We start from the raw sequence: 13,679 nt of genomic DNA on the forward strand, positions 1-13,679 counted from the left end.
AAAGCAAATTTCTTTATGTTACACGGGAAGGAGAAGGTATAAGAGTCAGTGACCGAGGAAGGGTTTCTTCAGAGTCTGCTGAACTCAGACCTCTGTTCTTTCAAAAGCTTCCTCAGAATACATCCTCACCAGATCTCATACTTAAGTCATCTCTGTTTCCTTGTCTTTCTTCTTTACTCTGGTTTGGCAAGAACCTGCCACAGGACATTTGGTTCTTTATTTGCATTTTAAATTTCAGGTTTGCAATTTGTCATATCAAAACTTTAATTGAGGACTTCCTGTGGTCCAGTAGTTAACATGCCATACTTCTAATGCAGGGAGCATGGGTTCAATCTGTGGTCAGGGAGCTAAGATACTGTGGGTCATGCAGTGTGACCAAAATATAAATAATAAATAAAAATTAAAATATAATTTAAAAAGCCTAATTCAAGACATCATTGGTCTTAGCAATTCAAACATGCCTCATTTTATTGTGCTTCACGGGTACTGCTTTTTTTTTTTTTTAACAAGTTGGAAGTTTTGTGGAAACCATTCAGAAAGTCTATTTGCACCATTTCCCCAACACAGTTTGCTCACTTCCTGTCTCTGTGTCCCATTTTGGTAATTTTTGAAATATTTCGGACCCTCTACCAGCATTTTAATGGCATTTTTAGCAATAAAATATGTTTAAATTTTTAAATTAAGGTATGCATTTTTTAGGCATAATGCTATTGCGCACTTTATAATAGACTATTGCCTTCTCTGATAATAGACTATAGTGTAGTATAAACTGGGCTTCCCTGGTGGTGTTAGTGGTAAAGAACTCTCCTGCCAATGCAAGAGAGATGTGGATTCAATCCCTGGGTTGAGAAGATCCCTTGGAATGAGGGATGGCAACCCACTCCAGTATCTCGCCTGGAGAATCCCCGTGGACAGAGGAGCCTGGAAGACTACAGTTCATGGGGTCGCACGGAGTCCGGCACGACTGAAGCGACTTAGCACTCATGCGCATAGCATAAACCGGCCATACCACACAGCATGTGGGATCTTAGTTCCCCAACTAGGGATCTCACTCTTGCATTGAAAGTGCAGAGTCTTAACCACCGTACTGCCAGAGAAGTCCCATGTAAATGTAACTTTTATGCACCAGGAAACCAAAAAAAAAAAAAAAAAAATTGTGTGATATGCTTTATTGTGATACTCGCTTTATTGCAGTGGCCAGGAACCAAACCTGCAATATCTCTGAGATGAGTGTGTAAGTGCCCCTAATATAAAGCCCTCAGTGATAAAATGCATATTAAATCCTCTTCTAGGTCATACAGTATCCTTCTTCATGATGAAGAATGCCATCACGTACATCCCTAACTTTAGCCCTAGAGCCTAGGAAACTAAGAGACAATTAAATGTAAAGCTCTGTCTTAAAGTTCATATTTCTCTGCCTTTGTTCCTTATTTACAGCTCCTATTTTATTCCTTTGACTACATAATTGCTTCTATTATAAGCCATTTTAAATAATTTTGGGAAAAATATACCACAGAATTACATTTCATAAGAGTATTCTAGCACAGATGAGAGTGAAAAAAAAGTGCAGACAATATTTCTTCCTTTAAGAATTCAGTAATTGAGAACCAACTTGTACATAGCATCTCCCAGACAGAAATACTGATCCAGAAGAAAATGTGGTCCTTGCCAGGGCAGAGCAGTATTTGATTCTTGGCTGTAGAAAGAGGATCTCTGTTACTCAGCATCATTCAGCATCTCTTCAGATTATAGAAAATTGTTATCAAGAATAAGAGAGACACTTTTTCAGATAATGGATCAAGGAGGCAGGACCTCTCAGATTAAAGCAGGAACACCACCCTGGTCCCAGGGGATCATTAGCTGAACTGCTGGGGGCCGTTGTACCTCAGCTGGTACATCATTGTTTGTAAGCATCTCCTAGCCTAGGGCTCTGGGTCAGGAACATGAAGTTAACAGGAAATGTTAAGGAGGACAGGAATGTCTTTGGTATCCTGCCCCTTACATTGTTATTTTCAGAATGATCCACTCCCAGACTTGATGCAGGTAAGCATTCACTTCTACCTCATCCACTGGCTATAATACCAACCAATAAGAAGAAAGCAAACTATGAACTTTTTGACTCATCTAACATTTTAGGGTATTAAAATGATAAACGATGAGAAAAAGGTGATTCAGTGTATCTATAAAGATAATGGGAAAACCCTTCATATTGACAAACCATTATTATTAATAATTGCCATTTTTATTATCTTGCATTTTTACAGTGTCAGTCAACTTGATGCTTGCATTAGTGTTTCCACAATTATAATATCTTCAGCTTGTTTGCAGTATTTGTTTCCTTAGCCTAAAAGACATATATACTCTTTTCAACATGTAAATATAAAAGTTCAAATATATTGAGCTAAAACCCAGTGAAATATAATTTTATATGTTAATACTATAGTAATATATCCATTAATTATATTAAGATCATAATATTATATAGATTATTTTTAATTATTCTATTCCCTTTAGAAATCAATCCAAGAAGAAAAACGAAGACCAAGGAAAGATAGGTAATTATTGTTTTTAAATTTTAATAACTCATCAAACCAAAATATAAATCTATATGTTCAAATTATGTTTAAAGGCCACCTATTTTATATGCATAGATTTGGAAAGTGGTGTGCTGTCAATAAATTTTAAAATATGGAGTTTATATGTAATCTATAAGATCTTGCCTATTGGAAATATATATTGAGCTAAACCCAGTAGGTGGCTCATCCATCTACCAATGCAAGAGGCACAGATTTGATCCCTGGGTTGGGAAAGACCCCCCTGGAAAAGGGAATGGCAACCCACTCCAGTATTCTTACCTGGGAAATCTCATGGACAGAGGAGCCTGGCGGACTACAGGCCATGGGGTTGCAAAGACTCAGACACAACTTAGGGACTGATCACAAGCAGAAACGCAGTGCATGGTATATATACTGCGGACTCAAGACAGTTTTGAATAAATTGTACCATCCAATACAGAATTGTCCTTTCTTGTCCCATTAATATGGTTTTGATTGAGCTATTTGAACATGCTCATGTTCATGAGCTTTCTTTCCCCAGACTCCTTTGTACTTCTTTGTTCTTCAACACGAGCTAAATCTTACATTTTATTAATATAATGGTATGGATTTGTCAGGAAGATGAGGTTTCTGACACCTGTGTGTGTGGGCCACTTCAATTCAAACTATTTCCCTTTCCCTGTAACATTTCAGTCCATGCTTTTAATATCATCCCACTATTTCAATCAACTAATTTCCAGACAGTGCTCAAAACAATTGAGAGTTCTTCTGAGAAGCATGAGTGGACACAGAGTTCCCTATTTATGAATTGGTGGCATTCTGAAAATGTGTTTGCAAATTGGTTATCTTAACTTGAAAAGAGCTTTTCCCCAAAGGACTGTAACACCTGGTAGTTTTCCAGACCGTTACCTCTTGACCTCGGATGAAGTCCCATCAGATCACAGAGCACCTGGGAACCAGAAGCATAGCTTGAGTAGATCCACGAATGAGAATGGTTGGGGACACACCCCTGCCTGTGTGTCACATGCAGGAATTAAAATCTAGTACAGAAATTAACCCCCCAAAGAGCAGGTGATAGGGAAGGACAGGGGTTGCCTGTGAAGGAAGTCAGGTAAGATCATGATGCCCTGTGTGCATCTATGGGCTGATGGATAAATTTGGGAAATGGTTGTGCCGGGACATAAAGGTCAGCTTTCCTCATAGTGGCCCAAGGGTCACTTGTGAGCTGTGGCCAAATGAGTATTTATAATCACCAACTATCTAGTAGCTGCTAGTTTTGTGCCAAGTTGGATGTGGTAGAAGTTGGAAAAGCATTTCCAGCAGCTAAATACTCTCCTAAAGGTCAGAGGTGAGTGGTTTTTCTTTTTAACTTATGGTATGTACTGTTTTTTGCACATCGCAAGACTGCTCTCATTCCTATTAGCATGCATGTGGGACTCAATTACTGTAAATATTAATGCTTTAAATGAAGAAACCGAGTGTCTTACAAGTTTCGGTGAGTAGACAGCCTGATTCTATGGTGTGTTTGGTCATTTGCAGTCAGGGGAAATTATTAGATCTGGAGGATTTCTATTATAAGGAGTTTTTGCCCAGTCATCCTGGACCAAAGGACCACAACCCTAGTTTAAGAGAACGAAGACAACAGCAAGAACTCCAGAACCAATGTTTCAAAGCTGATGAAAGGTAATAAATATATGTTAAAAGTACAGCATTTTGGATGTTATACTCACCATTCCATTTCTAGAGCACTTTCATTTATGTATGGACTAATCAGGCTACAGTCCATGCGATCACAAAGAGTTGAATATGACTGAAGCGATTAAGCTTGCTAGCTTAATGACAGTGTCCTTACTGAATATTGCATCTTGTGATTGATACGTTGTTTAAAAGTAAAATCAAGGATTATGGTAGGTAATCAGATATCCCAGTTTTTCTGCACAATCTCAGTGTTTACTTGTTTTCTTGGTGTAATCATCAATAGAATCTCCTTTTAAAATACCTCGGTTTCAATGATAAATGATATGGTCATACTAACCGTAAGCAGTACCTGTCTTCAATAGTAGCCACAACCTATGTTTACGCTCTAACCAATGTGATTTTATTTACTTATTGGTTTCTCAATGATGCTATGTAATTTCTCAGAATTGATGATGTCAGACCAAAAAAAAATATTGGGGAGAAAATTTCATACAGAAATGTGTATTTTGGATATGATTTTCACTTTGCCACCAGCTTTGATATTTAACTTAAACCATTTGTAGCTTACTTAGAATTTGGGGAATCTTTTTTTCTTTCCCCAAAAAATTCTTAGTAAAGTTTTGAAATTGAGGGCACATAATAAGGTGGACATGTGGTATATGAAAAACGGGAACAACACCAGGCAATATAAAGCTGTTTTTCCAACATTCTAACTGAACATCCTGTTGGCCCAGGGCACTCAGACGCCTCACCCACCTCTTTGACAGTGTGACGTGTGGTTAAAAGAAGAGGCTTTAGAGTCTTAGATTTGGGTCCCAATTCTGCTACTTCAGTTCAGTTCAGTTCAGTCGCTCAGTCGTGTCTGACTCTTTGCAACCCCATGGATCGCAGCACGCCAGGCCTCCCTGTCCATCACCATCTCCCGGAGTTCACTCAGACTCACGTCCATCAAGTCAGTGATGCCATCCAGCCATCTCATCCTCTGTCGTCCCCTTCTCCTCTTGCCCCCAATCCCTCCCAGCATCAGAGTCTTTTCCAATGAGTTACTGAGTAACCTTGCTCGTGTTACTGGGCCTCTCTAAGCTTCCGTTTCCACATCTGCAAAAGGATTTACTAATTGCTTCTCCCTGTTGTTGGAGAGACGAAATGAAATGATGAATGCGGATGTGATTAATGCCAGACATGGTGCCGGGGAGTTGTTCAATAAATGGTGGCCGTCATTCTCTTTATTTGCTTGTCCAGAACCAACCTGAACTATGATTTCTGCCCCTTGTCTCCAAAAGAAGAGGTATTCTTCCATCTCAGAGCCGAGAACTGTTAACAGGTTGGAGCTTAGAGATGCTCTGGTCCAACCACAGAGCTCTATACGGGAGTACACCAAGTGCCCAAGAGATTAAAGGATGTGCCCAAAGTCCCAAATAGTGTGTGTGAACTAAAATCCAAGCGCTTTCAATCCCAGCTCAGTTGGCTTCTCACTGACTTAGCTGCTTCCCATTTTGACAGGCCAGTCTGCCTCCTCTCCAGTGTGTTCTCCCCTCCCCCAGCAGCAGACACGCATTTGCTGTGAACCTGTTCTATCCTGACATTCCAGTGGCATCTAAGGATGTGGAGTCAGCGTTCACTAGACTAAAAGCTGGAAGTCCGCATCACTGGAGTGCTCGTTGCGCTCTTATCTTGTCTTTGCTCTGATCTCATTTACTCTTCCCAGGAGCTGGGGCAGGGCGGGGGTTGGGATGGGGGAGTTACTCTCACTGTCCTTTTTTATAGATGAGGAGGCTAAGCCTCCAAAGTTTCATACTGCATATAGTCACCTAGATAATAAGTAATGGAATTGAAATTTGAGCACAGGCATTTCTGTGTTTAGAGTTGACTTTAGGCACCCACACTGGGTGCTAGAGGAAGGAGATGCAATGAATGCAGGGGTGTGTAAGATACAGATAGAACATCCTTATGTTCATATATGAGGAGCTGGGCTCTAGAGAGAAAGTATACTGATTTAACCATGCTGACAGGCAACTCCAAGGTGGCATATTTCTAAACTAAGGAAGATTAAAGGGATAAACCAGAAAGTACAGTAGATCAACCTTGATAGGATCTTGGCTTTAAAATAAAAAAACAGAAAAACAGCTCTAAAGGATCTTTGGGGACAATTAGAGAAGCTTCAGGCCAAACTATCTGTTGGAATATTTTATACATCTTATATATCTTAAATTATTATTTTATAAACAAATATATTACATCTTTTATATATTTATACTGTATAGAAATATGTGTGTGTGTTAGTTGCTCAGTCATGTCCAAATCTTTGTGACCCCCATGGACTGCAGCCCACCAGGCCACCCTGTCCATTGAATTCTCCAGGCAGTACTGGAGTGGGATGCCATTTTCTTCTCCAATATATAGCAATATATAGTATATCTTTAGACTCCCCTGGTGGCTCAGATGGTAAAGCATCTGCCTACAATGCAGGAGACCTGGGTTCGATCCCTTGGTGGGGAAGGTCCCCTGGAGAAGGAAATGGCAACCCACTCCTGTACTCTTGCCTGGAAAATCCCATGGACACAGTCCACAGGGTCACAGAGTCAGACATGACTGAGTGACTTCACTTTACTTCAGTGCATATTTATGTGTAAATATTATTACATTATTCTGATAATTTATTACATCTATTTATATATATTTTGAACACATACATCCCAAATATTAGCATTAGTACACCAGGAAGGTATGAGCAGGTCTGGGTATCAGGGACAACAGCCATGAAGAGTTGAGTGTCTTGTGAATTTTAATAAATGGAAGCAGGTGGCAGGTAGCCAGTGATTAGCCGGACGCGTGTCTGTACTCCTGGCTAAGACCAAACCTTCCGTTTGTGCACTGAATCCTAGTCCTTCCGTGTTCACCAGAGCATTGTCCTGCAACTGTCCCCTCTCTCTTCTACACCTTGAATGTCTGTTCCCTTTACAGAATCATTTCTGACAGTCTGTGAACATGGTGTAATTGGACGCATCCTAAAAAGCACCCTTGACTCAATCTGGAAGTCCACCTTGACTTTCCAGAGCACCAGTGTTCCTGGTCTTCATTACAGCAGAAGAGTAATAGATGAGTGCGATCCTGCCTCCTCTAGGTCATCTCTCCCCACCCTTTCTTGGGCTACCACACTCAGGTTTCCATTCCCATCACTCCATGGAAACTGTCCCTGCCAAGATCATCCTATCTGGAGATGATTCTCAATCCTTATCTCACCCTATAAGTAGCATGTGATGTTCTTTCTTCAAACATTTTCTTCACTGTCTTCCAGGACAGTAAGTACTTCTCTTGGTTTGCCCACTCACTCACTGGCTGCTCCTTCTCATTCCCCATGGCTGATTTCTTTTCATTTGCCTGACCTCTCAACAATGGAGAGTCTCATCCTTTGTATATCTTAAATATCATCTATTTACCTAAAACTCTCAAACTGAGAATACCCTGAGATCAGGGCTTATATATCCAACTGCCTATTCAGTATCTCCTCTTGAATATCTAGTATCCCAAACTTAGCACAATTGAAACCAAAATCTTTTAACTCACCCTGCCCCCAAAGATATTCCTTCAGCAGCGTTCCCCATCTCATTAAATGGCAACCTCATTTTTCTTGTTGTTTTAGGTAAAAACCTTGGAAACATTCTTAATTCCTTTCTTTTACACCCCACATCCATTCAGTGGACTCTTCCAGATCGACCTACCAAAATGACCAAAATCTGACCAGTTCTCAGCTACTCAGGCTTGCTTAGACTATTGCCCAGTCTTTTCACAGGCCTCTTTACTTCCACTGAATCACTCTGCTACTCAGAAACCTCCAGTGTCTCTCTTGTTCAAGTCCCTGCCATGGTCTCAAAGCTCCATGTTGTCTGTCACACTGTCCCCTCCTTCCTCCTGCTCTCATCCCTTGCTGTTCTGCCCCTTGCTTGCTCCACTCCAGCCATAATAGCCTTCTTGCTGTGCCATGAACACAATATACACACTGTCATCTTAGGACCATAATGGGGATCTCCTGTCATCCTGGAATGACTGCCCTTCCCTGCAAGATCTGCCTGGCTCCCTCCTCCCCTTCTTCAGGTCTCCCATCAGATGTCACCTTATCAGAGAGTCCTTTCCTGATCACCCTCTATGAAATTGCTTACTACTACTACTACTACTACTACTACTAAGTCGCTTCAGTCGTGTCCGATTCTATGCAACCCCAGAGACGGCAGCCTACCAGGCTCCCCTGTCCCTGGGATTCTCCAGGCAAGAACACTGGAGTGGGTTGCCATTTCCTTCTCCAGTGCATGAAAGTGAAAAGTGAAAGTGAAGTTGCTCAGTCATGTCTGACTCTTAGTGACCCCATGGACTGCAGCCTTCCAGGCTCCTCCATCCATGGGATTTTCCAGGCAAGAGTACTGGAGTGGGGTACACTCACACACATATACCACCATCCACCTGGCTCTTCTTTGTAGAAGGCTTCCCAGCCTCCCAACTCTCACCACCTGGAGTACTGGAGCTGTTCATGGTCCTCTCCCCTTCTAGACTGTAAATCCTGGGAGAGTAGGGACTTGTGTACACCCATCACCTACACCGGTAGCTGATACTTAGTAGGTGCTCCATGAATAAATGAATTGATGAATAATGCTGCATTTTAGGGAGCTCCTTGCTTCCCCCAAGCAAGCTGCAGAACCTAAAGGTAATTGTTGGCAGGGTTTCCTAGCAGTGGCTCCAGGAAGGTGGCCCAACAGCCTCACTGAAGATGTTGAAACATTGGAAAAGCTAACAGAGTGATGGTGCGATTTGGGGGAAGCATTTAGTTGGCTCAGCCGGTAAAGAATCTGCCTGCAATGCAGAAAACCCCGGTTCGATCCCTGGGTTGGGAAGATCCCATGGAGAAGGGAATGGCAACCCACTCCAGTATTCTTGCCTGGAGAATTCCATGGACAGAGGAGCCTTGGGGGGACGGTGTGTGTGTGTGGGGGTGGGGGGGGAGCCACAGTCCATGGGTCACAAAGAGTCGGACACGCCTGAGTGACTAACACACTTCCTTTAAAACAAAGAACTGAGCGTTTGCAAAATGATTGTCTATAGAGGCACATTGAGTTTACTGTTTAAGGAGAAGGTACTGAAGTATTAATTGGTTGTGAATTATTTCAAGCCAAACCAAGCTCACCTTTCTGAACTACACCTTCTGATGTTTTACTTAGCTGTCATTCAACTAGGCTTCACCAGCTTCCACCAACCCATCTGCTCCTCGCTCAGGAGTTTTGCAAACCTGCTGAGGAAATACCTCAAATCCGTTAGGTTACTGCCCTGCTGTTTTGAACATGCGGTTCTTAAACGTCCAGTGAAGGTGGGAGGTGTGGGAGAAGGACCCGCCTGACTTGGGGTGGGCGGGGAAGCCGCGGCGCGCGCTGGCGCCGCTGATGCTCGGCCCCCGGTCTCCCTCGCAGGTGCTGGGCGGCGGAGGACTGCGTGGAGGAGGAGAATGGGCCCGCCGCAAACCCCTACGACTACAGGAGGCTCCTGCGCAAAACCTCCCAGCGCCGGCGGCTCGTTCAGCAGGTGTAGCCCCGCTGCTCAGCGGTCAGCGCCGTCGGGATGTGCCCGAGACTGCGGGGCTTGCCGGGGCCAAAGCGGGGGACCCTCGGGCGCTGCGCCATCAGGCACGGGGGCTGCGGCTCTAACCTTTGTAGGGGTTGCCCCCTCGAGTGCCCGGGCCAGCCGCTGGTGCTCGGAGGGTAGAGAACCGAGAGCCCTTCAGACGCGGCGTCTCCGCGCTCCCGCGTCCTCCTCTCCCACCAGCCTGCCAGGCTGGGCGTCCCTGGCCCCGGCTGCCAGTGTGTCTCTTTGTTCACTTCTGCGACACCTCTTGTGGACTCGACTGCGCCTGAGCTCTCGCCGACCCCTTCTCTCTCCTTCTGAGTGATTTCAAAGATTTCGTCTTTCTTGGAAACGGCTTTGCCAGGCCCGCAGGATCCTCGCTGAGGGGTTGAGTCCGTGAGAAGCGAACAAAGCCCCGAGGTTTGGGGGCGGGGCCGACTTTGAGGATGAACTTCATCCCAAACTCGCGCTTTCCCTTGCTTTGGTCTTTAAAGCTATCAAATAAAGGAAATGCATTGGAAAGGACGTGGTCCACCGGATTCCCCTTAGGGCCCAGGTTCCTGCTGCCCAGCTGTGCAGGTGACAGGGCCCAGGGAGGGGAGGAGGTGCCTTCTGTCTTTCATCAACGAATAACTTCGTTCCCTACCCCCATCCCAAAGGAACATACCGTCTAACTTAAAAAGCCCCCGTACTTTAGACACACACGTGGGCTCTAGACAAGACTCCGAATCCTGCAACACACAGCGCCCACACGCACGGAGCCCCAGCTCGTCACACACACACACAGTCTTCCCAACCAAGGTGGCTTCCTTACAGAGGAGGAGATGGGTGGATAGCATCCCCGACTCAATAGACATGAGTTTGAGCAAACTGGCAGATGGTGAAGGACAGAGAAATCTGGGGTGCTGCAGTCCGTGGGGGTCGCAAAGAGTCAAACACTATTGAGCGAATGAACAACAATAAAAATTCTGGTCCCACCACTGAGCTGAGCGGTCCAATTTTGAAGGTTCTCTTAGTCTGAGTTTTGGTGTATTTAAGATGGAAGGGATGGTGGTGGGTAGGCAACTCGTTTGCCTTCCTCAGTTGACTGCATTTTATTTAAAAACTCAGGTTAAGCTCTTCTGTGACTGTGATGCCCTCTGAGTCTGTGCAGCCTGGTACAGGAGAGAGAAGAACGTGCTGGAAGGGTTCTATCTCTTCTGCCAGAGTCCCCAGCTCCTGCACCCATGGCCCTGGGCTGGGGGTCTTGGGGAAAGTATTCAAGGAGGGAGTGAGAGCACGCGTGCTGCTGGCTAACAGCATGTATTGTGGCTAACAGCATGTATTGCGCTGCTCTCCGATGGGTGGTAAGGTTCTCTCCACCCCAAGCAGTTGGCACCGAAAGGTCCCCAGTGGTGGTGCCAACAACCTCTTCCTTTTACAAAGGGTACCCTCTAGAGGGGAAGCCTCCCACTGAGGCAGAGCTGAGCTTCAAGGCCAAGTGCACTCAGGCCCTGCTCCTTAACCTGGGTTCCCGCCTGGGCCTCCATGGGGGTTGGGACCCGGAAGAAGGAGCCACCTTTGTGGTGTGGACCAACTGCAGGGCTGTGGTCGCGGTACGGGCTGGGCCTGGTCCAGGCATCCAGGAGACCAGCCCTGCAGGGCACTGTCAGGGAGGAGATGGAGGGGCATCTCTAATCCAAGGTGTCCTGGCCCCCTCCACCGCTACTCACCTGTCCACCCACCACCAGGAGGCCTTAGAGGGACAAAAGCAGCTCTGCTTCTTTGCCAGTCCTCTTCAATCAAAGCTTTCAGAGTGGCCCCACAGACCAGAGCCCTGGAAGCCTGGCCCGTTGCTGGAGAGGGAGGCAATTGGGCCCCTCCCTAAAGTCCACAGCACTTGCCTTTTGAAGTGGGACTAGAACAGAGAGCAGCAAACACGTGATGAAAGGTTGCAATGTTTTTGTTTTCCTTTCTTCTTTTGAATTCTTCATTTTCTCTCCTTTCCCTTCTCTCTTTCCATCTCTTCTTCTTTGTCCTCTGACACTTAAGGGAGGACTCCAGGGAAAATTCATACCAGACACTCTTCTTTGGCAGGCCTGCAAGGCAATCTCTGGGTAAACCACTGACAAGAAATAGGTCAACCAAGGAAACTGACCCTGGCCAGCGGCCCTAGGAGCATGAGTCTCTTCCCTTATTCGAGGAAGGACCTTCGAAAGCTCTTCCCCAGCGCTGGCCCGCCTCCCCTCGCCATCCAGTGGCTGCCTCCTTTGTGAACTAATGACTGTAATTATTACCTCCCAGAGCTCTTTTGTTATCTCCAACCCAAGCCCAAATGAGGGGGGAGCGGGCTCTTTTTTGAAATGAAAGTCTTTATAAAGCAAATTGCCTGTCTTGGGAGGGCGGGCATTAAGGAAAGACAAATCAGATACTGTGTGCATCTGAAGTGGGTGTGTTAGATAAAAAATGTAAATATCACCATTAGGTTCAAAACACTGGGGTTTCTGATTTAATGCAGTTTATTCAAAGAGAAGAAGTTTAAGTCATTGCTTTAAAAAAAATCTATTCAGTGTTGTGATTTCTACCTTTCTTGTATTTTAATCTGTTTCCTTCTTTGAGGCTCTGTGTGCATGTGTTTTAAACATCTAAAAGAATATTTTTGTTTTCGACCACTCATCCGTAGTAGAAAAATTCTGCAACTCCAGCCTGCTGACTTGAAGTGAAACATGTGCAGGATTTGGAGTGGATTTAAGCAAAGAATGGGTCTCTTCTCCAGCTTCTCTCTTCACTGAGGAGCAGGAGCTGCAGAGCCATCTGCCAGCGGCGCCAACGGCCAACCCACAGAATCTTTACATCCCTGGAGTTGGATCCACCCCTGGAGTGGATCCACTGGAGTATTGGAACTGGGAGCTCGGGAAAGAGAGTGGAATGCAGGCCTGTGTTCCTGTTAACCTGGTGGTCGCAACCTGGCGCAGGCTTCTCAGCACAGCAGGCTCTGAGCCGAGCCAAAGGCCAAGGGGCCAGCACCCTTCCCCACACCCACTCACAGGCTCAGATCTGGCAGCCACGGTGCCAATCCTGTGGCTCCTCCAGGCTCGTGGAAAGAAGACAAAGCTTTGTGGAGAGAATTGACCAGCCACCGCATGCCTTGGGGCACAGGATTTGGGCTTGTACTAGGCCACCCCGGGTCCTGTGACATCCTTCCTAGGCCAGGGTCAAGGGATGATAGACTGAGGATCCACTGGTATCTGCTTTAGCAGCAGTTTTGGTAATTTGGTTCAGTGATCAGAGAAAGAATGGCCTGTTCACACAGTGGAAATGAAAAGCGCCTGCCCCAGGTGAGCAGCACGCAGGGGAGTGTGGCCTTGGGAGGCTGGATGCAGCCGGGTCACCCTCACCCTCTCTCCCTGCTCCTGGGAGCTGCAGGGTGTACTTGACACTGATTTCTACTGCCAAGGGAACGCAGTGCAAACTCAACAGGCCTTACATTCTTAAGGCACCCCAACCCCGCAACCTTTGTTTAATAGCTTGTTGAGAAAGGAAAATGTAAGAGTGGAGAGGTTATGATCTCGTGCACACATGCTAAATTGCTTCAGTCGTGTCTGAGTCTTTGCAACCCTATGGACTGTAGCCCACCAGGCTCCTCTGTCCATGGGATTTTCCAGGCAACAATACTGGAGTGGGTTGCCCTGCCCTCCTCCAGGGGATCTCCTGGACCCGGGGATCGAAGCCGCGACTCCTGTGTCTCGTGCATTCGGGCAGATTCTTTCCCTGGAAAAGAGAAACCCCTTCCCACCAAGTACCAGAGATAGTGACTCTCCCGTCTGACCCCGCCCCACC

General features: G+C 45.6%; 1 protein-coding gene across 4 annotated transcripts in view; it reads left to right on the forward strand.

Annotated features, from left to right (window-relative positions):
- The window catches only part of MYO3A (myosin IIIA), a 169,853-nt gene extending 159,468 nt beyond the window's left edge, over window positions 1-10,385 (forward strand). The window contains exons 33-35 of one of the 4 annotated variants that reach the window (XM_015474023.3): window positions 2,515-2,555; window positions 4,095-4,238; window positions 9,710-10,385. In XM_015474023.3, the coding sequence (XP_015329509.1) occupies window positions 2,515-2,555; window positions 4,095-4,238; window positions 9,710-9,827 (303 nt within the window). In that variant the 3' untranslated portion in view covers window positions 9,828-10,385. Of the gene's footprint in view, window positions 1-2,514; window positions 2,556-4,094; window positions 4,239-9,709 lie in introns of those variants that run through there. The other 3 variants (XM_059892919.1, XM_025000993.2, XM_059892918.1) reach the window with 3 other exon arrangements.
- Window positions 10,386-13,679: the final 3,294 nt, after the last annotated feature.

This window comes from Bos taurus, chromosome 13 (assembly GCF_002263795.3).
Source record: "Bos taurus isolate L1 Dominette 01449 registration number 42190680 breed Hereford chromosome 13, ARS-UCD2.0, whole genome shotgun sequence".
In the NCBI taxonomy this organism is placed as follows: Eukaryota; Metazoa; Chordata; class Mammalia; order Artiodactyla; family Bovidae; genus Bos; species Bos taurus.